This window comes from Blennius ocellaris (genome assembly GCF_963422515.1).
Source record: "Blennius ocellaris genome assembly, chromosome: 13".
NCBI lineage: Eukaryota > Metazoa > Chordata > Actinopteri > Blenniiformes > Blenniidae > Blennius > Blennius ocellaris.
In genome coordinates this window covers 15,412,684-15,439,137 of record NC_137662.1, presented here as the reverse complement: position 1 = coordinate 15,439,137, position 26,454 = coordinate 15,412,684, and the positions used below count along the sequence as shown (strand labels likewise).

Genomic DNA, 26,454 nt, shown 5'->3' with positions numbered 1-26,454 from the left:
TGAGATGCACAACAAACTTTGGTTAAGACCATCTCCACTTGGTTTCTGGTGCTCCGTAAACAAGCAGGCGCACCGGCAAACCTCTGGGTGACGAAGTGGAAGTTTTGGGTGCCTACCTTGGGTGAGCGTTCCCATGAGGAAGCGGTAGAAATAGCGAGCCACCTTGGTGAGCTGCCTCTTGCACCTTTTTCTGCACTGGCTCATCTTGGTGCAGCTGTGGAAGTGGAGGTGATGACGGTGGTGCTAAGTCGACTAGTCTGCCGGGAAGAGCGAGCTCCCAAGGTAAGAGGGGAGGAAAGGAGCACTGTGTGTGTGTGTGTGTGTGTGTGTGTGTGTGTGTGTGTGTGTGTGTGTGTGTGTGTGTGTGTGTGTGTGTGTGTGTGTGTGTGTGTGTGTGTGTGTGTGTGTGTGTGTTGTGTAAGTGTGTTGTGTAAGTGTGTGTGGATATATGAAGGTCCGATTGCTGTTGCCTCTCTAGTTCTTCTCCTTCTCTTCCTCCTCACTCACCCCTCCTTATTCCTCTCTCTGTTGTCTTTACTCCCTTCTCTCCTTCTCTCTGTTCTTCTCTCCACCTGTAGGGTGCCGGCTGTCAATCAACCAGCAGCGCTCTGTCTCCTCCCTCTCACGCTCGGAGCAAATCTGCCTCTCATTGGTCGGGAACTGAGTGTAGCGGAAAATAACGGACCGGCACACATGTGAGAGTGCGTGCGTGTGTGCGCGTGTATGTGTGTGTGTGTGTGTGTGTGCGAGAGGAGTGTACTACGAGGAGGCCGGCTTGAGTGGCAGGTGGCGGTTTTCTCTTGCTGCATGCTTCACACATCTTGTTGATGCTGGTTTTTCATTTCATTTTTTTTTTCTCATGAAGGAGGCAGCCTCGGAGCCTGTGTATATCCGCTAGAGAGGTCGAGTAATGTGACAGAGGAAACAAAGCAAAGCTATTAATTAGCATCATGCACAGTCCTTCCCCGTCGGCTTGTGTCTTTCTTGCTTATTAATACAATATTTAATGCAGAAAAGTAGGAGGCAAGAATCAACAGAAGAGAAAAGCAGAGAAACATGAAGAAGACAGGTAAGGGAAGGGGCAAAAAGGTGAATGCATAATTTATAGGCTTCACTCATTGCTTCAGTGTGGTGAAATTTAAAAAGAGTGAAGAAGCTTGACTGAGGAGAAAAAATAGGTTTTGGGCAAATGCCAGCCATCACCAGCAGCTGATGAACGGATTATTATCTGTCAGTGCAGAAGAAGGAGACAAGAGATGAGGGGAGCAGGGAGGAGGAGCCCTTAAATCCTTTGGGACTGAGGGAAAAAAGGTATTTATGTAAAGCCTTTCTTCATCCTTATCGCTCAGCCCCCACTTACACTCCGTACGAACACCAGCAGAGTCCCTAAACAAGGAAAAGCACTCACCTTGTTTTCCCTTATGTCACCTTTTTATTGTTTTTTCCCCGCGACAACTCCCACATTACCACATTAACTGGTGCCACTCCACATTTATCCCCTCTCTTCTTCTTTGATGCTAAATTAAACACGATTACCGTTGCCACAGCAACCACAGACTCAATAGATTTTCCCTGCAGTCTGAATGGCAGTCATACACGCGCACACACGTATACGCACCTGTGTCTGTTCTTTGGGTCAAAGAGAAAATCAATCAAACGTCAGGCAGATGCCTCCTATAAATGCTCTTGTTCTCCTTCTGTGAGTTCTGTGTTCATGTTCTCGTTTAAAAGTCACACGGTGAGGTCAAAGTACAGTTGAGTGTTTGACAGCAATAGTCCCAAACCGCACCGCGACACCGCTAAATTAAGTCACACGAAAAGAAATCAAAATGCAACCTGCATTCTGAGCAAGAGGGAAATAAGCAGAGCAGATGGGGATTTGTTTTTTGGCTGTGTATTTAATGAGTGTATAATGATTGCTAATGATTCATTTTTACTTTTGACTTTTCTTAAGCAGCACCACTATCTAAATCAAGATAAGTTTTCAAGGGGAACTTTTCCAAGCTCAGTGTGGCTCAAGTTTCTGGGAACACGATATGATGCAAGAGCAACTTTTTTCTAACATCTTTCTGCACATTGCATTCATTTCATGATGTTCTTCTACCACCGTTTGTTCTCATCTGTCACGGGTAGCGCACGAGTGAAACTCATGAAAAACCTGTGTGAAATGTGGTCAAACTTCATAAAAACAAATAGCCACCTTAGAAATATGCAGTGTGATGACATGATTAGGTTACCATCCATCTGTTTATACAACATGGTCGGAAACTTCATCAACATGAAGGTCCACTTTGATGTTCACTTGTTTAAAGAGTGTACTAATAATCAAGCCCCCTCCACTCCATAAAAACAAACAAACAAAAAAAGCACACTTCAAAGCATCCATTTTGATTAATTAAGGTTGAAAAATAAAGTTATTTAATCACACAAATGTTTTCTTGGTGAACTGGAAATATTTCCTTTCAGTTCCCAACATACCAATAAAGCAACAAATAGACAAACCTTGTCGAGTGCCTTTGGAGAATTCACTGCTCTTGATGAAGGAGCTGCTAAAAATGTAAAAATAAAATGTATCATACTTCACTGACTTTGCAAAACATTTTGAAGACGCTTGGTCTACAACAAACAGCTATGGTAGCAAATCTCTGACACACATTTGATTAAAAATGTTATCCATGTAAAAAGCATTCACATGACCTCACCTGTGAATTTTGGACAGGGAGTTGATGATGTCATGAAAATAACTGATTTGGTGATGACTGATTTTTAACAATATTCATATGACGAAGGCCTTTGTCAGTGTGTATATTTATTATGCCAACAATGGCAGCCATGCCATCTCACACTTCCTCTGAAGCCCTTTTAGTGTCATCCACGCTAACGATGGAAGAAAACACAGAAAAAACAGAAACCAACCATGTGCACCATTTTTTCTTATTCTTGGATGAAAAATACATTTAAATTTGAAGAATTTGTAAGCAACTTCAAAACATACATTGACTGATTCCAGACTTTGTTTAATCTCATTTCTTTTCTAGCTTCAGGACATATATGACAGATTACAGTGCCTTACAAGCTTGCAAATGTATCAGAGTCACTAATAAGCCTGTACATCTCATTGGACTGGGAGAGTTGGCCACATCATCTCCAGAGTACATGCACAGGAAGAACATGCACACTCCTCACAGAAAGGCTACAAGCAAAGAGTCTAATCCTGGTCTTTTCGCCACGTGTGGCAGAAGTGCTACTACACTGAAACACCAATACATGACAATATAAAATTACCTTCCCACCTGATATAAGTGATGTTTTTACAATAGGGTTGTAACACCTACTCATAGTAGCAGTGATGCAAATTTGTGACATATGTTTTATCAAGGTAACTGGATCAGAGTAGCCGATTGCCTTGAAAGAAATGACGGAGTCACATCAACCAGTGGTAGTAATGTCCTATATCATATAACTGGAGAAAACACTGCAATATTATAATATATCTGCACTATATCATTAATGTGATATAGTGCAGATAAATCTGGAAACAATGTGAAGTAACATTTTCATACTTTAATACATTATTGTATAGAACACAAAAATGGTGAGTTACCCCTATAGTGCACCATTGAAAAGATTGTGTCACTCGGTATGGAAGCTTGCTTGTAGAGGTGCCATGGATATTTTTGGAGGATAACAGTGCTGTTTGTTTTTGAAAAGCTTAGGCCACAAGAAAGAGGGTATAAACATAAAACAATGAACTGTCTTCCACCATTGTTGTGATGTGACATTAGCAGTCAACTCAAATGGCTGACGTATTTATTTGAGGCGAGAAAGCTCAGAGACTTCAACATTGATTTGAAAACGATACGTCTTGTTCACTGCACAACATCTGCAGTGTGTTTAAAAATATGTGCTTCTAAAAAAGATGTTGATGTGACAAAGCCCCTGCACTTCACTTTGGCATTGACTTTGATCGATTGGAAAAATCCCCAACACATAGTGGAGGGCTACATGAAACAGTCGACAGCAAAAGTGACTGCAACACAGAAAATATACATTTATTTCTGCTATGTGAGTGAGTGAAGCAGACAGCATTCACCTGAAGCTGTCTTCTCCCTGCAGCCTCTGCCTCCATCGGTGTGCCAGCAAACTGTATATTTGACACAGTCAACATGCAGGGAAACATAATGTAATCCATACTGCAAGGCTCAACTCCCATAGCAAATCTACTAAAACCAACAAATGTTAAATTATATATTGTAAATGTGATTGTAACCCTGTACAATACTTACACACACACACACACACACACACAAAATAAAAGAAATACCGTGTTCAAAAGGTGTAAAAAAAAGACGGGAGGCAGATGACGGCCAGCAGGACTTTGCAATAAATGAATAATCATCTCTCTTCGGTTATGACTAGACAGTCAGGTAACGATCAACACAGCTCACAAAAATCTTCACTTTCATGCACACAACTCGTCTCTCCAAGCCCATGAATAATAGAGTCTGTGAGTTTCTCTGAAAAGAGAATGCCCAGAGACAAACCACTCGCACACACATTTTTACACATAGAGAGGGGAGAAAGTTGAAGACGAGCTGAAGCAATACATCGAGGGATCAGCACATCACTAAGGATTAAAGACATGCAATGGTTTACAACACACCGTCTGACACTCACACATATACCCCATACATCCTTAATCGCACAAGAGATCACAGTGTATGATATGGCAGTGAATGTTTAAAGTTTAATAAAACCAGTTTTATCCTCAAGGGATGCGATGCAGACAAATGGTTCTCAAAGTAGTGGGAAAGATTTGAGACGCTCAAAAAACAACAGAAATTATTTTACAACCAAAGAAATTAAACAAGTACCGCTATATGATGAATCAGAAAATACTGATAGTGCAGGGCATACAGGTTCAAACAATGTTCACTGTAGAGAGTTTGTGAACAAAAACCATTGCATATATATTTTGTTGTGGATATACGATTTTGAATGAAAGCAGGCTGCGGTGGTTAAGTACTTTTACCTGTCTTCATGTTCTCCCTGTACACTTGTGAATTTTCTCTGGTTTCCTTTCACAGTCCAACAACAAACATTTGAGGTTAACTGGGTCAGTGAAATTCTCTGTACATGTAAATGTGGGTGCAGCTGACCGCCCATGCCTCCACCCTGTGTTAGATCGAACAGCAAAGAAATGAATGACAACGCCGGTAAGTTATCGTCTTTTCTGTGGTAATCCACAAATACCAAATACCCTATATTGATCAAATACAAGAAACAAATGGGTGTTCTAGTAATGATCAAATCCAAAGGAAAATCCATTCCCATCCCATCCATTTATACACTTTTATTACCCACTGGGGTTTCAGAGGGTGAAAAGATCAACCGTCAATCACAGGATTAGCACAACGAGACTAAATGCAAAGATTCACGCCTATAAAATATTGACAGTCGCCCAGTTCTTTGGACTACAGGAAGTTATTATAATAATAAGTCTTTATTAAAAATAAATTCTTGAATTAATTAATTAAAAAACATCACAATCTAGACATAGACATTTCTACAATGGCAAGCTATTCAAGCTTTTGATAGCTTCCATATTTCAAGGCAAATAAATTATTTCCAGGCACGCTGCATAAATGGGACTCAGACTCAAAGTCAGAGGGCTTCTTGGCTCATGTGAGAATGTTAGCCGTCACTCAAGAACAGATCTGAAGGAGAAAACGTCACATAACCCTACACTAAACTCTTTAATCTCCGGCTCTGACACCGACGGTGAGGTAGAGGTTGTCAGAGCCTCTCAGATTCCTGGCAGGTATCTGGAGCATGTAGACAAGCTTGTCTGCCACACCGACTCTCCATCAGCTGTTCTGTGTGAGAATTACATGCTGTCAAGATGGGGAGATTCTTAGCCAAGGAAACATTTTTAAGTTTTTCTATGTTGAGGATATGAAGAAAGGAGGAAAGTGAGTGAACTTTGGCACATGTCCACGAGCACATGCTGTACGTGTGTGTGTGTCTTTGTGCTTGTGGTATTTCTATGCATGCGTCTGTCACTTCCACCATGATGTGTGTGTGTGTGTGTGTGTGTGTGTGTGTGTGTGTGTGTGTGTGTGTGTGTGTGTGTGTGTGTGTGTGTGTGTGTGTGTGTGTGGTGTGACACTGCAGCCCTTCAACATCCGGGCCCTTTTAGCACCAATTATCAGCTGGGAAACCTTTTGCATTCAGTGTTGTTATGTTCATTAAGATGAAGTGAGGAATTAAAAAAAAAAACTGGAAGAAAAACTTGCGTTAAAATGCCATTGACAGTCACCAAAACATGACAATGCACAGACAGGGTGGAGCAACAACTTGGCAGTCAGCTACTGAGGTCAAACACACGGAAGGAAAAAGGAGTTGCGTAGCAAAAAGGTTTACTGCACCTTTGACCTATTGGTGAAGCTCTGGATCTGCAATCTGTCCGGGTGATTAAATCTGTCTTTTAGATGGAGACTCAGTAGCCCCAAGAACTGCCCTTACCATCAAGAGACTGTCAGCAACATCATAAAGCAGCTGGGAAGCCCAGAGCTTTTCTCGCCTGTCAGCAGGAGGTTAAATCTACACAACGGTTTGATTGAATTCACCTGCTCCCTTCTTTTTCTTCACTCAATTTCTCCCCCTTTTTAAAAAAAAAACAAAACTCAATTCAGGCGTTGGATCGTATATTGAGGTTTGCGCTGAATGCCATTCAAACGCAGAGTAAAAACGTTATAAAAGACAGGGTGTGTGTCACCACTGACAACATAATGATTTTCCAGGGATCTGGAAATGGAGCCGCAGTGTGTGTCGGCTTCCACACGAGCACAAAGCCACACGGGGACGTTGGAGGGCAGATGTGACACCGACACTCGACTCAAGTATCTGGCAAAGACATACACACATACTCGCAAGCGTTTGTCTTTATTGCGATTTATGTGGCAGGCAAAGGCACCAGCTGGTGGAACCCACTCATCAGTCTATTCACTGAGGAACATGTGACTGTGGATGGAAGCAGAGGAAAACGAGAGGAGAGAGAGGCAACGAGAGGGGAGGAGCGAGGAAGAGACACAGGTGGAAACACTCGTCTTCAGGAATGTGTAGTTAACACTTAAACATTAAACGCAAACACACATGCAGAGGTTAAGGTTGAAAAAACCCACTATTTCTTCCATTTTCTTGAACTTTGACCCCCAAACTGATTGCTTCAGTGAACCTCTAAAATCAAGAGCCGCCCACTGTATTCTGCTCATCTCATTGACTGACAGCCTCGTTAAATTTGTTTTGCCGGGCATCAAAACAGATTATCGTGTATTACAAAATGTAATCTTTTAATGCCCCGCCAAACCATTAGTTAAAGCATATTCTGCATAATTGTGGCAATTCACCACGGCAGAGCAATTCCTACCGCTTACCTGAGGGGCTTGATGGGGGACGCTTTCAAAGGGTTTGAAAACTACCTCAATATATGTGCCACTTGGAAAGATTTTGCAGATGATGCACATTCAGAGTTACATGACACGGAGCACACGAGCTGCTACATTCAGTTCTCAGTGAGCTTCAACAGGACAGTCAGAGTTTTAATGCCGCTGTCCCGTTGGTATTTTAGCAGCAACATGCTGAACGCCATTTGATTTTAAATGAGGCGTCAACTGTTTCTTCATGAAAATCCCTTCAAACATGAAACTCCTGGTTGACCCAACAATGGAAACAGCAAATCAACATGACGCTGCTGCCATCTGCAGGGAGAATTCTGCACAACCACAACTCCAATCTTCTGCCTTCAGGGCAAACAGATGGACCAAGAGAAGACACGTGGGAGAGGAGCGTTCACAAACACACACATTAGCATCTAACATCAATAAAGACCAAAGAGGAAAAGGGTTTTATTAATGGAGTGGAAAGACTGGAAGTAACTAATGATGCATGCTTCTCACCGCTGGGAGACGAAACGCCACTATAGAACGCTGCGATTTGAATACCAATGAATATTCATTGAAGGCTGTTCAGAACATAATAGAATGTGGACAAAAGAATATTTCATCATATGAGAGTGCATCTGTACACACTTTAGGGAAGGATTGCCAACAAGGTTTAGACTTTAAATGAGTTCCAAGTTTGGCAACTTGACATGGACAGAAATGCTTTATGTGATTGATTTTATGATTATACTTTTAATAATAATGATAATAATAACAATACATTTTATTTGAAGGCTCCTTTCTTGGCACTCAAGGACACCATACAATCAGTTAAAGCGGTGCATTAAAAACAGTAAAAACAAAAGTGAAAACAACAAAAGACACAGGGCAATTGGCATCATATGGAATAGGCAGTTTTGAAAAGATGTGTTTTGAGTTCTGATTTGAAGTGAGGGGATGAGACGAGCCAAGGGGACAGACAGGTGTGACAGATATCAGATATGGGGGGATTATGAATGGCCTTGAATGTTAACAGAAGAATTTTGAATTGAATACCGAACTGAACTGGGAGTGCGAGTGATGATTCGGGCGGGAATTGACGAGGCTGTGGACTCGGATGGCGGCAGTGTGGGGGGGGGGGGGGGGGGGGGGGGGGGGGGGGGGGGTGAGGGAGGGGCGGAGACGACTGATGTTTCATAGATGGAAGTAGGCAGACCGGGTAATATTATTGATGTCAGATTGAAATGATAGGATGCTGTCGAGGATGACACCCTTTTGACCTCTTTTTACATTAAATTCACACACTTGTTGATGTTAACTTTGGTTTTAATTTTAGTTCATTTTCAAGATATTATTTCAGACAAATTAAAATCTTTTTTTTTTTTATCATAAAATGACAGAAGTAAAATGCCAAAATTATTCCACAATCACAACAATACAGAACAGATAGAGGCTTGTTTATTTATGGAGCTTATGAATATGAACTCATCGTTTAGGAAAACAAGTAGCAATGACAAAAACCTAATATACCAATTTTTTGTCTAATTTAAGATAAATGTTTTCAGTAACCAATTGACAGAATAGAAAGTAACGTTAAAAAAATCTTCCTGTTTAACACAAAAACATTTAAAGTTGTTGTGTGATGAAGAAATCTATCCATGAAACAGCAGTGATTTCTGCTGGTTCACCATCAAAATGGTCTACTCAAACAAAAGATATAAATTGATTATCACTTCTATATTTTTTTATCTATAATAACTAGACATTCCCGCGTGCTTCAGAAAAGCAGCACAAAATACAGATGTACCATCTGTGCTCTCAGACATCGCTTAACAACACACATTTTAATTATTGCCTGTACCACACGATGTAAGCCAGTAGAGGGCAGACTCAGACCAGCAAAATCAGACCTAAAAACTGGATAGCATACCAACTACTTGTCTCTTAAGTAAAACTATATTAATACAGTTCCAGCTTAAAACAAAGTAAAATTCAGAGTACAGTCAGGTGATTTTGCGCACATTTAACTACTTTGATTATAATTTTGGACAAATATAATCTGTCACTTGAGTTGATCCAGTTAAGAAAACTGTCCAGCACCAGATTCCTGCTTTATAGTGGTTGACTGTAACAACTGCACAACAATATCATCGAATGACTGAACGAACTGAATGAGGAAAAAGAGCAGGGGAAACATTTTTGCTTTTTGTTTTGTCAACCTAGAAGTTGGTTCACGTATTAAAGGGTCAGACTTGCTTCTGGCTTTAGGCCTCAAATTGAACTGTAAATCTGCATCAAATCTGTTCTGCAATGGTGGGAAAAGCTGAAATACAAGGAGAAATGAATAAACGCAAGACATGAATCAACAATAATAACCTGCCACACGGGTCAGGATTATTCATTGGCTTTTGTTTTCATCAACGCACTGAAAAATTGATGCAAGTCAGGATTCTTTTCCTGTCTTCATTAAAGTAACACAAATATGCACTCTCTTCCTCTGAGCTTTATACCCTTTGTATAATTATTTCAGATAAAGCCGCAGGGATGAAACTACCACTGTATGGAGGGATGAAGATGGAAAGGGGACAGACCCAAGGGAGACATCACTGACAAATAAAGGAAGGGAACAAAGCAGAGGAATAGATTGCCGGGCCATGAAGTCGACAAATAACCTACAGGGGAGCTCCTGTGTCTCCCTCAGAGGTTTTTATTATCAAGTACCAACCAGTCAGAAAAACCTGACAGTGGAGATGAGCAGCGCCGAGTCACACGCTGTTATCTGCGCCTGCGAGAAGGCATCAAATGGCCCAGAGTGACTAAAGGGCAAAGATTCTCTCTGAGGGTCTGTGTTGCGTCGACGTGAACTCTTACAGTCACTCTCCTCTTGTTTTACATCCTATCGTCCAACACAAACAATCAGTATTTCCTTCTCGCTCTCTACGCATGTCTGAAGGCAGGCAGCAGGTGTTTGGTGACTTGAAGATCAGAGAGCCTCTGAGAGATGGAGCCCCTCTGAGCTTGGCTGTGTGGGAGGAGGAGAGAAAGTCTACACTTCCATTTACAGACGCCGGCTTCTCTTTGCAACCCGGTGCTTCTCCCACACCCCAAACCAGCGTCCAAACCCATCTAATACAAATGCATGTGTCGAACCAATATTATGTCATGTGTGTCTCCCAACAGGTCAAGTGAGATGCCTTTATTCCAAATATACGAGCAAGGGACTATATACTGTAATATGCGAGGGGGAAAAGCAGCGTGGGCACACACATGGATGGACTAATATGGCAAATGAGGGGGAGACGTGAGAGAGAGGGTGAGATGAAGAGAAGCGGATCTATTTCTTGCAAGATATATGCTACACTCATGATAAAATACAGTACGACTTTACAGTGATTAAATTGAACGTTTTTTTAGGTAACCCAATTTCACAGCACCCCCCACTCTCTGACCTAAAACTACCTTCAGTGACGCTGACTCAAACCCTGCAACACCACTCTGCTGCCTTTCCCTTTCAATCAGAGGAGTTTTGTGAATTATACTTCATTAGACTTTATGTAACTGCAAGTAACAATGTCAGCATTTATAACAGAAACACTCGTACCATCACAATATGAACCGACCCACTTTCTCTCTCGCTTACTTATTTTTCCCAGTTTCATCAAGCCTCTGAAATGACTGAAGATGCCAAATTTAACTTGAAAAATACACTTTGATAATGTGTTTTCAATTTGAAGTATGGAAATGTCAGCACTCAGCTTGTAAATGAGTGATTCCATATTTGACAATATTAATTTATGGATTTCAAAATTTGATGAAATAATGTTTTTATGTTTGCTGTTTCTTGTTTTAAGACGATCTCAGCATTTCAAGATGTATATTATACCGTGCTTGAACAGATAAACAATACACATTTTAGGCTATTCGATTATATTAAAAAATGTCTCTTAAAAATGTGCTTCATGAAATTGCTAAATTCAGAGCCACTGGTTTTTTAAGGGACGCAGACAAATATGTGAAAGTCAAGTGTCTGGATTTTTTTTAAGGGAATGAGAATAATAATTTTTATTATTATTATTATTTAATTTTAATTATTCTAAGCTAAAATAAATAAAAAGCACCGCGGCCCTCTCTTAAATTAACATAAAAATATTCAGAAAACAGACTTCAAACATTATTTGTTATTTCAGTGGAAACGCAGTTTATTAAACAACTAAAAATACAACAACTTTATTTCACTCTGTGTGCTTGTTTATACAGGAAACAACAACTAAATCACAAAATGAGATTTTCATTAACATTGAGGTTTGCAAATTCAAATAGTGTTGAATGTATTACAGACTAAAAGTCCCTAAACATAACTTCCCTGTGATGAAGATGGTGGCCCTGACATTTATGCTTGAGGCAGTTACTCCTGTTACACTGCCTGATATTAGAAATTATCATGAGTTTGGAGGATAAGATTGACGGATGTCTCTATTCCCATTCTTTGAAAGGGGTCACTTCACTCAAATGGTGCACACATTTGAATATTTTAAATGTCAAATTTTCTTTTTATTTAGTTTTTCATCCGATTTACTCCAACTTCATTTATGTCATTTTAAATGTATATTTAATTGGTTTTCTTTTTCTCCATCACCATATTTGCATTGCCTTTACCTACTCGTGTTGTTCACAATATTTTCCTATTCGGTCTTATTTGACTCCATTTAAATCATGCTAAAATGTTTGTATATATCGTTTTTATTTTGTGTTTTCTTCATTTTGTCACAATATTCCACCAGGTACCATTTAGTAAACTGACCAACAGCAGCTGCAACAATATCAAACAACTCTTGACAGTGGTGGCACTAAGGGAGTTTAAGTCTTAAAGACCACACACGGCAGAGAATGAGCCCGTGTGCTTTGACGGGTGAGTTTCTCCAAACATTCGTCATACTGGTGGCCGTGTGTTCAGTTGCCAGCCGCCGTTCACCTCACGGGTTCTCAAGAGCCATTAGCCAAAGGGCTCAGTCTGGTGTGTCTGATGAGGACAGCTGCTGGGTTAAACAACCCATCTGTATCTAAATGATATAATCAGTCCTAATAGAAGAGGGATGGATCAGTCCCGCTGCTGTCAACCATCAGAGGACAAGAGGTCACCTTCACTGTCATTTGGGCGCCATTTACCTGGGAATCCACAGAGAGATTCAACATTGGGGCTGTGCAACTGTCTGCTTAACATGTGTGCGTACGGTACGTGTGTTTCCATCATACACGGATAAAGTGTCGAGGCAGTCATTTGTCTTTCAACAAGTTTAAAGCAACTTTAAGCCCGTGTCCTGTGCTACAGTGCAGAAATTCAGAAATTCAGCACAGAGAATGAGGGAACGGATGGGAATTATTGATGGGAAAGTATTTGTCTCTTGTGCCCTGGGAGAATAATTCATCAAAAAGTGTCAGCGCAAAGGTTATAGAGGCATAACAGCATGCTGAACCTGCATTTAAGAAGCGTGGCTGGAGTGGCTGCCGCAAGACAGACTGAGCCTGCATTAATCCCAGAGCAGCCATACATCGTGCCACAGTCTCCTTGAGCAAGACTCCACCTTCCCACTCACTGACAGAAAACAAGCAAACATTGGGAAATATGAGAAAAGATGTCAAAGACCTCCCACTCTCCAATTCCTTCCACTTTTTTGCCCCTAACTTGACAGCTGCTCCATTTGTGCTCATGTTACACATTTCATGAGCCTGATCGGATGCTGGCTAAGAGCACTAATAGCAGCTTTGATCATGACAAGTGCAGCTCTTAAACTACACTACTATAATCACTAACTCTTCTAATGTAATCCCTCACTTCTCTTGACACCAGCTATAGTTTCTTAAGGAACTCACTCCATCTGTCTATCCAGCTGGGCTGCTGCTGAACTTTCCACCTCCCTCTCAACTTAATTTTCAGAGCTCACTCCTCTGCTCTTGACGATCTTGGTGTAAGTGTGACTATTTCTATTAAGTAAGTATGCATAGAGCAGGGGTTGGGGGGGGTGTAAGTAAAGCAATGTGATACTGTGCGTGGGGGGGTGTCAAACAATCTGCAACAGAGGATGAGTCCATGGAAAACAATTTTTCAATGGGTGACTATTTTACGTTTCCATATTTGTATTCTTCTTGCTGGAGGTGAAACAGGTCAAACTACATCCAACCTTAATAATAACATACTGAAGAAAGACAATGCAATGAGCAGACACAGCAGTAGTTAGACAAAATCAACAATGTAAAAACAACCTCACACTATATAAACGTCTATAGGCAAGTGAAGTCGGCATGTATAGACTCATAGAGGCTGCTAAATGTGTTACTTGTGTGTTTTCTCCTAACTACCTACCCTCCATCACTGTAAACACGATTGTTATGTAAGACACAGAAGAGTGAGTATGTGCGAGGGTGTGTGGGAGTGCATGCTAATGTTAGCACTGGTGTACAGTATGTGTTATCATACAGGTGTGTACTTGAATGTGTGTTTGTATAAAATGAAGGTAACGCAGTAGAGAGCAGGCCGACGTCTAAATTCACACTATCACCCGAAAGCTCATGGGAAATCAGTGGGTGGACAGGTATGGATCGGTGACAGAAGGAGGAGCGGGAGGGTGAAAGAGGGTGGACTCACTTCATCTCACTCCTGCACACTATGCATCTCTCTTTCAGTCTCTTCGGAGCAGCTGCACCTTTTCAGTGACGCTTATTCATAGTCATTAATTTCTTTGGATTCAGACCTATATATTATTATCTACCACAGTAGATTATTGGCTAGATGACAATTAAAAATCTGATGTTACTGTTAGTAAGGGAAAGACGCAGAGCTAGTAATTCATGCTTTCATACTAAACGTGTGTTTTTTCATGCCAAGAAAAATTTTTTACTTCAACGCTAAACTTCCTGTGATTCACATACAAAGATGATGTTTCAACTACTTTTGTGAATTCAGAGGCTCAACAGATGGTGAAAGATTTATCTAAAAAGTGAATGTAATTTCTACCATACCACAGTGTTTAGATTATCAAATAATCTTCCTTGGAATCTTTTTTTTTTTTTAATCTCCATTCATTTTCTCCTTTCTTTGCAGTTTTCACCCATGTCTCATCCTGAGTTGAGTTATTGTTTCCTGGCAGATTGTCTTGGCAGGAAGAGTAAAATAACTTTGACACAGAATGTTTTGCTTCAGACTTTCCTCCACAAATGTTTTGTCTTGGGTTATTTGTACTACATCACAGGAAAATAGCACTCTGGGCTTTTTTTTCTTTCTTTTTTTGATAAATGCTTCTTAGGTGTTGCACGCTCCACCAGTCTTTAATCTTCAATTCATTCGAGCTTCCAAGTAAAGGTGGAGATTCAATCATGTGCACATGTCCCATACAGCCAATCTCAGTGTAAAACATGGGGATCGATCCGCTGACTGACTCAAATGATATTCCTGGTGCATATAAACCCCGACGATCAATCTGATCACTGTATTCAGTGTCCAAGGGGGGAATTGATCTCAGGAATATGGATGTTGTGACCTCAAGTCTCCTCTCAGATGTTGCCTATTTGCAAATAATTACAAATTATATTTAAAAAATGCAAATCTACTACCTTGATTACAGTACAATCATTCGTACCATACATTGAACTCCTATATTCAATGTGTGTTGCTTCATAGCCCTAATAGTCTGATACAAACAATGTAACTGGTCTGAAATGCATTTTGACAAACAGCCAACATGTGAGTGACTCACAGCACTTTGTGGTACAATAAGTATGAAAAGGTAATCTATAAACTTTAAATTGAAACGTCCCAGCAAAATACAAGGTCTTTGGCAACATACATTTGTGGATTGTTTCACATTGGCTCTTATTTTGGTACAATTTCAACAACAACAAAAAAAAACTATTTCTTTTCTTTGCATGGATTATCTGTTCTGCAATACCTTGAACTTCTCAGGGAAAAAAAGAGCTCAGTTTCACATAAACACAAAGGACTGCAGCAATGCTCTTTCATCAATCATTGTGACAGGCTTGTTTATTTGATGCTTCATAGAGAGAAGGAACAACAATAAAACAATAAAATGACTTTGGTAAAGGTCTCATGAAGCGGTAATGAAAAACGGTGACTTGGTTTGAATGTGCGTGTGCTTGTGTGTGCGTCTACATGTGTTATTCAAACATGGCAATGACTCACTGTTGTACTGTTCTCTCCTTGTGTCGGACAAAACAACAGAAACACAAATCCTGGAGACCACGGCTCATAAACAATGACGTGTTCATCCTCCTCTCTCCATACGTCTTAATTTAGAAAGACTGATTCAACACCAATGGAGACAGCTGTCCTTGTTCGCCCGTGAATTTTTTTTATTTTTTTTATATTACCTTGAACACTCAATTATATAAATGAATGTCACATTATACTAATTAATTTCAATTTGCTATGACATGGGATTTACTGTCTCAGTCAATGTATAGTAATATACTGTGACATATTATTAAACAGCGATGACACGCAGACATACATCAGTGGGGGCCAGATATGTTATTAATTGGAAAAAAAGAAGAAACATGGTGGCATACAAGGTTGTCTTGGTGTTGCACTGCCCATTTATTTAGAATTCTTTTTGAATGGTGGCGCAAATCTGAGTCTAGGAAGTTGGTCTTCTCTCCCTGTTGAAATGAGTGTCTCAAGTCAATGTTTACTGCAATAAAAAGCTCTGCTTGATGAGCCAGATTGAGCAGGAGCTCGAACCAGGGTAAAAAAAAAAAAAAGAGAAAAAAGGCATACCGGGCTGTAATAATGGCTTTAAAAATGGTAACCATGTATCAACATCGTGAAAGTTACAGGAGGCCAATCACTTGCTTCTGTCTGATTGATCCTAATACACTTCTCATGTAGTAAAAATAAGATGCTGAAATCAGCTGCGAAAGAGAAAACACCACAAAACCAGCCTGAATGCCTTTTCTATCCACTATATAGCAGTCTGAATAACCCCATCAACCACAAAATCTTTGAAGTCAAAACAAAACCAAAAAAACCGCAGCAACAAACTAAGTACATGAGATGAGTGGGTTTCTTTAAAAACAGATATTTCAGAACATAAACATAACGTTTTCATGAGAACTCATCTTGCTAACGCAGAAAGAAAATGCAAAATGATATATATTATGTGTTTGAGTGTGTGTAAATGCAGTGCACCAATATATTATTAGAGTTATAGTAGCTGTGATCTTGCAGAATAGTTTTATCATCCATTCACTGTACATTCAAACAGGTCGTGCAGGACTATAGTCCGCTGCTTCATCTGCTATTAGAGAGTGTTTGTGGTTGGGGCTCGACAGTGGCTTCATCTCCAAAGCTATCAGGACTGTGAGATTCTTTAAGATCACCACAAGGCAACTTCAACCGATGCGTGTGTGTTGGTGGTATGGACTTATTTGGGATTGTTTTTGCACTGAGGAATGTGTCTGTCAGAAGGACTTGACCACAAGCTGTCTAACAGATGGCAGCGCTGATGTTTGGTTTTTATTGTCTGTTTTATTCCTGGATTGTCATTATTTTCTTTTCATGTGCTTAATGTTTATTTTCAACAAACAGCCATCAATATTAGTGTTAAAGTAACACAAAATGTCAACAATCAACTGTTTTTTAATGCATGGTGCCGTCATCCTGTCCATCTATCTTTTGTCTCTGGCAGCACTGCTATATAGAACATTTCTGCTTCTTTCTGAAATATAAACCTTCTTCCTTTCACCTTCGTTCTTTCTACTTTGGGGACAAAGAAGAGAACACGGCACCAGGGTTGACACACCGGGCGGCGCCAGAAGAAAAGAAACTCTCAAGGCATTACAAGTTTCCTTTATTCATAATACATAGTATGGGGTGATATCTGCTGCCTTCATGCTGGCCCTTGCTCTCAAGCAACCGAGTGTCCTGGCTTCACAGTGAAGTGGTTTTCTGCAAAGAAGGGTCCAAACCTTTTTTTTTCTGTGAAAAGACCTTATTTCTTAAAAGACGCTAAGGGTGTTTTTTTTCTCTGCGTTCTTCTCATTTATCCATCTCTGTTTTATCGATCCATCCCCGCCTGCCGAGTTTGTCTATTACACCCACTATCTCTGACTCAATCTTTTCTCTCCAATCTGTTTTCTTTTCTCTTTTTAATTGTTGACACTTTTGGAGGGCTGGAAAGGACAAGGGAAGGGGGAGACGGGAACGCAACATGGAGGGGGGTACAAGTAGTTAGAGGAAGAGAGCGTGTAGGCACAGACGAAAACAGGCGACAGAGATGAATGACGCACTGAATTACATGCAGAGTTTGAGCTGCAGTGGCTCTTCTGTTTTATTCCTCAATTTTTTTAACATGATATGTTTTCAATGATCATGACTATTTCTCCCTGTAGAAAAGGTAGAATAACAACATACTCATATTCAAATGGATCACGAGAAATGGTTCCTGTGATTCATGCATAAAGATTGAGGGCGGGGGTGGGGGGGTGCCACACACACACACACACACACACACACACACACACACACACACACACACACACACACACACACACACACACACACACACACACACACACACACACACACACACACATATAATGTGAAAGAGTTTTATATCATGGTAGATTTAACAAACCTACATATTTGTGTATAGTTTTCAGTACATTGTCAGATTGCCTGGGGAGAAACTCTATACTTTGACAGGGAGACAAACATAGATGGAGTGGAAAAGCTGTCACCACAGGAGACCCTCGATTTCTGCTGAGTTGAGGTGTTTGTGGGATGGAGATATTTGGGCGACATCTGTCCTTGACAAATGCATTGATAGTGTCCAATACTGCATGCTGAGACCTGATCCAATTTTATATTTTTCAACAGTTGGATTTGTAAGCAAAAAAAAAAATTTTTTAATAACTACATTAAATTATTTTTTAGAAATTGTGTCTTTCACTGAAGTATGTGTTCTGATCATGTGGCAAAAGAAGAAAATTCCAGATGAATAGTTTTTGACTCACCACGGATAAAGTAGATAATCTGCTTAAAATCCAGCTCTTTCATTTGTACATTGCTACATTTCAGACCACAAGCAACAAATGCAAAGTTTCTGTTAGAACTATGAGAGCAATGTAACTTAAAATTAAATAGAAACCATGCAAAGGCAGAGTCAAACAAGGTCATGATTACAAATGACAAATTAAAATGCAATAATTTCCTCTCAATTTCTTTCTCCTCTTCCATCCCTCACGTCTTCTATTTTCTCCTCCTCCCAAAATAAATATCTATTTCAAATGATTGATTTAAGTCAATCAACAGTATGTCTCCAGACAGAAACATGCACCTTTTGCAGTTCTGAGGTAACGGAAGGCAATTTGGAAACTGACCGAAGAGATCACATTGTGTGCGTGTTTGTGCATGCTCTGCGTGCGTGCTGATTGAACATAAATCTTGCTCATAAATCTTTAATGAAATTTCTATTATTTCCTATTCCCCTCCAGAGAGCTTAGTCCAATTCAAACAATAATGGACCTAACCCATTACACTCAAATCTCAAACGCACACACACACACACACACACACACACCAATGCAATGTGCAAACACACAGACGAGACATAAGAATGAGTGGGCGCACAAGGAGAAATGACAGCAGAGAAACCCTCGGGAAAAACAAAGACAATCCTATACAGAGGGACTGATGCAATGTTTTACTGGTTGCAACCCCCCCCCCCCCCCCCCCCACGACTCCTTACCATGCGAGATATACCCATCAATCAACATCCGAGACCTTGCAAACACTCATCACAGCTTTCAGCCCGAGAACGTTAAGTATAAATGCCTCCAAAAGTTGCATGAATAGATGGGCTGTTTTTAATAACGATGCAAAACCCATGCGGAAGATATCAGTCACACTATAATGAAAAATCACTGCGATACTTGACAAGTACAAAGCACAGATATCACAAAAGCTCTTTGTGTGCAGCGTGTAGGTGTGCGGTTCTGTATTTAGGTGTCACAAAGAGGTATAATTTAAAAGACAGGAAGGAGAAGGGGATAAGTGTGACATTTGAGCACAAAGGCCATTCTGCCACCTACTGCTGCTGTGTGGGACAGAGCTTCTCAGACTTTGTCGACTTGGTAAGTTGGAGATCCGCTCCCCGGAGAGCAGCTTCCAGCACACTAACTGTACAGCAAAGCATACTGTAGCGTACTGTAGGAGGAGATGGAAGATGAAAAGGGAGCAGAGCGCCTATAAGTGACAATGTGCACCAGCTGTGTCTATTCATGTGCCTGTGTGTACAATAGATCTTCTTAAAGCTGCTTACAGGTAATATGTAAAATGTGTCCGCCCGGCTCAATGAGCTCAACAACACTCGCCAGAAAACAACATATGGTCAGCAATCAAATTACTTCTGCAAATATTCACTGAAACAGATTGAAAGATTTCAGTATCTGGAACAAGATTGGAGCTTCAGGCAAAGAGACTATCGCTCTCATTTCTAATCAATTATATGTATTTGTCAATTGTCAGGTGAATAATGTTTGCCTTCAGCATTACAGGTATCAATGACCAGAATTACTAGGTGATTAATCTGAGTGTTTCTAAAGTCTGGTGACAATAATAAAGTAACTTCATTTATATGGACTGTTTTTATTACCTCAGCGTTCTAAGTGATTTACAAGATCAAGATTCACACACACTCACACGCTCATCGTGACAGCTGCCTTGCAAGATGCGAGCTCACCACTGGGAGAAATGTGGGATTCATACTATAAAGATGGAGATTAGACGGCGACCTGCTCGATGAGCCAAGTCACAGTAGTCTCAAGGCTGCAGAAAACTTTAAATTAACAAAGTATTTGTGACGGAATAACTGAACTCACCTTTACAAAGGCACACTTGTTGCATGGAGGCATGACAACAGCACGTAGAAGAGCTATTTCGTCGTAAAACAATTGAGGCGTCAGATTTCTAATGACCACAATTATGCGCAACGTAACTTTGATTTAATTAACTTATTACCTTGCGAGCTCTGCATTGACTTATTTCATCCATCCACTCTAAAAATATATCAAGCCAAAAGAAATTGTTTCAAACTTAATCATGACTGAAATGATGCATCCGTCCACATTATTTGTCAAAAATAGGATCAAGCTGACAATCCCAGCCGATGGTGAACAAAAATCAAAAATGTATTCACTTAAGCACAAGAAAAAAGTTAACTGGGAAAAAAAGGGTTTGTGAAATTATGGATATTAAGACAAAATTAAAATGAACACACTGGGAAATACACAAAGAAATACACGTGAGGGGAAAAAATCATTTTGATCAGTCACTAAAAAGGCTTTCAGCCAACAGATGGTATAACTTTGATGACTTAGTCACTGACGGATGTGAACATTCATCAGCCTGACACTGCTGCTGTGTTCAGTGAAACAAACTGGCACAGTGAGGCAACCTGTCAATACTGAAACATAAAGATATCAAAATGGCGCTCAAGCCACCACTAAATGTTTAAGTTCTCTATTAAGTGGTAAGTCGCTTGTTCACGGGTTGAATTGTTTCACAAAAACCTGGTGGAAACAAACAGAAGTAATTAGTAAACATTTTCTCATTTATTCAACTTCTGCAGTAAACATCTTCAAATATCATGTATTGTGTTGCTTAAAGCCACAGTTTGTATTGACTACATTTTAAAAGAGCTTCATTTTGTGCTCTTTTTCTCAAAATAAGCAAACAATTTGCAGTTTTCGTCACTAATTGTGAGTTATGTGTGAATTAAAAATTGACACGAAACTGTTTAATCTCTTCATCACACATGGCTGTGCACCTGTAGGCAGCACTTTCCTCTCCAGCTAAGCTTTTCATTAATGTTGAGAAGATAGCGCCCCCCCCTAGGTGTTTTCATTTTTCCTTCAACTAACCTCAGACAGATTTCAACTCTGAGATACCCCACAGGACCGAGAGCCAGCTCGCTGTCACAGCCCAGCAGGTGTTCAATAACAAAGCTAACGTGCCTCCAAGCTGTGGCTCCAGATGCATTGTCCTTTGGGGAGATTTAAGTGGGTGCAGCTGTTTGGTTCTGCTGGTTTTCTGTTGGACTCAAATCGACTGTTTAAGTACGTATTAAGAATCCGATGGACCGGGTCACACACTTCAACCTTGAGCGCCATTGGATATCTAAAAGCCCAACCCAAGTGAGTATACTAGGTATACATGTCTGTGTTTGCTGAGGCCCAGACTGTGCGCTTGTTAGTGAGTGGCTGCCGCCCTGTTGTTTATTCAGCTCGCTTACTCATCACTCAAGGTTAATTGTTAGGATGACCTTTATCTTAGCAAACACCCCAGAGACTTTACAAGATTGACAATGCCATCGGCATGAGGAAACCATAAATACACACTGCATGTGTCCGTTTAGGCGACAGACGCATCCTAATCTCACATTTTGTTCTAGAGCCATGGAATAGTACAAGAGATGAAAATGGGAGGTGTGATGAGTTGATCAGTGAAAGTATTAAATACTGATGGAAATTAATCAGCCACTGAACTGTTGTTGAAATGGCTCTGTGGAAATGTATGCAAGTATGTTGTCAGAACATTTGCATTGACACTATGATTATGGCCCTCCAGTTGTAACTCGGCATACGCTAGTGATTTAAGGTTTTCATGAATTGTCACTTGAAAATTCAGCATCCACCTTCTCACCAAGAAGCAAGAAGCAAGAACTCCCATTTTAGCTTACCTTCACTGTCCGAAACATTCCAAATCTCTGGTTTTAGGATTAATTTAGTAACATTTAGAGCCTCGCCTGGACATGCAACAAGGTACTACAAGGTACTACATCTTAGATTACATTCCCCACAGCAACCTGAGGTCTTAAAAAACAGAACTCACTGTATCCAGGCTGATATCTGAGAGTGACAAGGTAACATCCTCTGAGATGAAAATGAACTGCTGGGCGCTCACCCTACATTTAACTCTTAAATGCATGTTTTACAAATGCACCTTAGTAACACGAGTGTGGCATGAATTTCTATTAGATCATAATTGTAACAGCTCATTTTCAATATTTACTGGTAATTTCACTTTTTAATTAATTTTCTATTTCATTTGCTTTGTGACAGATTTTTATCTGAAAAACGTTCCTACAGAAAATAAATTTCCATCAAAATTAAATTTGTGTGAATATTCTGGAGTGTGTATGTGAATGCTTTTGGCCTATGATGGATTTACGTCCAGTTCAGTGGTGGCAGAAATATTCATGGCTTCGCCACCAAATTATTTTCTCTTTCTTACGGACAGTGGGCCAATAAGGGACAGGGAATAGCTCTATCAAAATATTGGAAATAAAGTGGTACAGAAGATGGAAGGATAACAAACTGGCATAGAAATTGACCACGTGCACATCAACACAACACACTGAGGAAACATAGGCAATAAAGTCTGTCTATTAAAAACTGTTTCCAGTGAAATGCAGTCTGTTCCTGTTTTTGAATCATTTAAAAGCGACACTACAATCAGCATAAAGTCGGGCAATCATTGTCACTACTTGATAAGACCTCAGCATTATTATAAAAGGCAGAAGTATACAGAAGGAAAAAAAAATGACGAGATGTTGTCACAAACTTGTGTGGGTTTAATTAGGCAGGCCGGGCAAGCGTGTCTGACAAGAATTTTGAAGGACAGTCCAATTACTAACTTGGTGAAAAGTTGCTTTTCCCCCTCTAAATAATTCATTCCATCTCTCAAAGCCCACTGAGATTGGAAATCTGAGGTCTCTTTGAGGCAGTACAACCACAAAATGTCAGCAAATGAAAAGATAATAATAATATATCCGATCTATCAGCATTATAGAGAAACGTTTTTTTTGTTTAGTTTTTTTTATGTGAGCACTGTTTAGGAGGAGAAAAATGTCAGTTCAAGCTAAATGCCAAATGCTCAAATGTGGTAGTTTGGTAGTGAGTTTCACCAGAGATAAACAAAAAAAAATGTAATAATGTTGGGCAAATTTTAAAATAAAAAAAACAATAAAAAAACCCAACCATAAAACTGAGTCACATGATATCATTCTGCTTTATTTCTAAGTGCCATGATTGTTGATTGCGGTATAGAGAAGCCAGTTCACACACGTTAACTAATCACAATGTGATAATTACATCAAACATTGCTTGTCATGTTCAAGCTACAATTCTATATCAAGTTAAAAACTTGGTGATTCATGTTAATGATGCCTGTGCCAGAGTCAAGTAAAATTAGGAAATAAAACCACCAAATACTATTTAACCATGTTGACCACTATTTAAACAAACAATAATGGCTTTACTTCATGAGTGTTTTGTGCAGATGCTATTTAGAAAAGCCTAGGTTTTACAAACTAAAAAAACAAAACTCGAGAACAAAGAATGGCATCCAAAAAATGGATTTCCATGCAGGATCACATTGTCTCATGTTAAAATTATTCTTCTAAACACGCTTATATGACAATAGATAGTCTCAATGAGAGCCAAATATTATCAGAGATTGTAAAAACTATCCTTTATCAGACAGGGTCGGTGTTTGTCCCACAAATACAAGCATATATAACATAATATGAGCACAATCAAATGTAGAAACATTATACATCACATTGTTCCTGACAGAAGATACTGTCAAATTAATATAAAAATACAAGCTCATTTCATGGTGTGCAACTTCCCTCCTCTTGAACAGACACACCTGTAAAAAGCTGCCGGAGTTATCTCTCCCCCACCTCCTCTGTGTTTATTGTGCAAAGTAGTCGTTAGGAGAAAAGTAAGTAAAGATAATTAGCTCATATATACAGGAGGCAAGCCTCTGGCAGTTACGATACCGCTCACTCACACAGATAGAAAACACTTCAAGATGCTTACACGCTTAATGTGTTCAGGCGAGTGAGGAGGACGAGGGAATCGAGGGGAGCTGTAGTCATTAACAACCACAGGCAGGTGGCATTACAGAGTCTGGCAAAGAGAGCAACTGATGAGATTGTTCAGAGAAGAAAAAAAAGTAAAACAGGTTAGAATATATTTTCTTTTCCATAACACTATTTTGACTCCATTGTCCATTGTCATGTGTGCGTGCGTGCGTGAGTGCATGAGTGCGTGTGTGTGTGTGTGCGTGTGTGTGTGTGTGTGTGTGTGTGTGTGTGTGTGTGTGTGTGTGCGTGTGCGTGCTCTAATTGTTTATGAGAGTGTGTGGAGCATGCCAAATCACTGTCCCTCCTGTCTTTCTGTGTCGGGGAGCGCTGAGGGAAGGAGAGACCCCTCGATCCCAAATCCAAACCGCAGCTGGCGAGGGGCGATAAGACAAACAAGCTGCCCAATCGGGGCACAGCTGAATAGGAGCAGAGCAAGAGAAGAGGAATAGGGGAGGAGGTGAGGAGAGAAAGAGGTGTACGGCAAAGAAATGTCACAGTTTTGTAAGAATTAGATGGGGACATGTATGAGAGTGTGCGCCTGAAATCATACTTTAGTACTGGCCTATTGCTAGTGCCATTACCGACCTGAGTTTCCCATCCATCTATAACTTTTTTTAAAGCACTTTACTCAAAATGCTGCACGTCATCAAGGTCAGACAGAGAGAGCGAGAGAGAGAGAGAGAGAGAGAGAGAGAGAGAGAGAGAGAGAGAGAGAGAGAGAGAGAGAGAGAGAGAGAGAGAGAGAGAGAGAGAGACAACAGCGTGAAAAAGGCAAGCCGGGGAAGAAAAATCCTCCCATTTGTTCATCCGACAATTCAAGTATGACTCACCTCGTCAATAATGAGAACTGGCCCATCTTAAGCGCATCCGAAGACAAAGAGGTAAAAGAGGGAAGAGAGCGATGTATCAAGTTCATTTAAAGTTCAGCTCAGCAGTCTGAACTGGAAGAAGAAGAAACACTGTTTATTAAACCTGGTTCAAATCTTGGGACTTAGGGGATTTTCTGTTCAGAGTTTGCATGTTTTAATAGTCCTAAATAGCCCTTTGGTGTGATTTTGTTTGTCTCTGCATTACCCATCCAGAGAGTATCCTGCATTCACCCATAGTCAACTTGGATTGGCTCCATGGTCCCACAATCCCAAACTGAACACATTTGCACAGGGGATGTATGGATGTATGGAATATTTGGATTTCAGAATTATTTGAAACAGTCACTATTGCCAGAGGGGTCAAACCTTCCTGATATGACATGAGTTTATGAGGCATCATAAATTCTGATTAGTAGACATCCCCTGATGCCAGGTGCCAAGGAAAGACAACAGATGTCATTCAGGAGGCTGTTGCTTTTCTACTGTATAGACAACCAGAAATGGTAGAGTTCTGTTCAGACCTGCTGCCTTGCTCTTAGTCAGATGACATGTGCTTGTATTATACATAAACTCAAAATAAATCTTCCTGATTGTGTCAAAACCCTCACTCCTCATCTTTGGCTCCATCTCACAAAATTCCACAACATAACACAATATAGATTTGTATAAAAATATATACATGATCATAGTGAAACGAGGATCTTGAAGGTGACTCCAGGTTATGTGGCAGCTTGGTGTTTTCAGGATGTTTCAGGTAAACCTGCAGATGGCTGTGTAGAGAGAACATGCTGCTGAAAGATAACATGGCACGGAGGGAAATTTGTCTGTGCGCACATGTCTGTGACTGCACCAGAGCATATCACTTCTCCATCTATAACACAATGTGAGCGGCGCTCCCTTTTTGAATGAGCCGAGTGGAAACCCATACTTTTGACACTCTGACACAGCAGTCGTCTTGTCACGCTGGCTTTGTTGTGCCGGCTGAGGGCGAGAGGAGCTGATAAAGGAGGTGAGGACGAGCACCGAGGAGAGGGGATTATTGTCGTCGCTTTCCAATCATCACTGCCACAATGCAGGTCGCAAATTCAGCAGAGAGGAAGAGCTGAAGGAGATGCAGAGGGGAAGGGAGGAGGGTTTCCCACTAAACCAAGATGGCCTGCACTTTGAACAAATGAGATACGAATGGTGTCATCAGCGTTA

General features: G+C 40.3%; 1 protein-coding gene across 2 annotated transcripts in view; it reads right to left on the bottom strand.

Moving 5' to 3' along the window:
• LOC308138141 (A-type potassium channel modulatory protein KCNIP2-like) overlaps nt 1–26,454 on the bottom strand; it is a gene marked incomplete at both ends in the record, with an annotated part of 93,280 nt that overhangs the window by 46,170 nt on the left and 20,656 nt on the right. The window contains one exon of one of the 2 annotated variants that reach the window (XM_080507128.1): nt 117–204. The exons of the other annotated variant lie outside the window; for it this stretch is intronic. Within the exon in view, the coding sequence (XP_080363254.1) occupies nt 117–204 (88 nt within the window). Of the gene's footprint in view, nt 1–116; nt 205–26,454 lie in introns of those variants that run through there. 2 annotated transcript variants of the gene reach the window in all.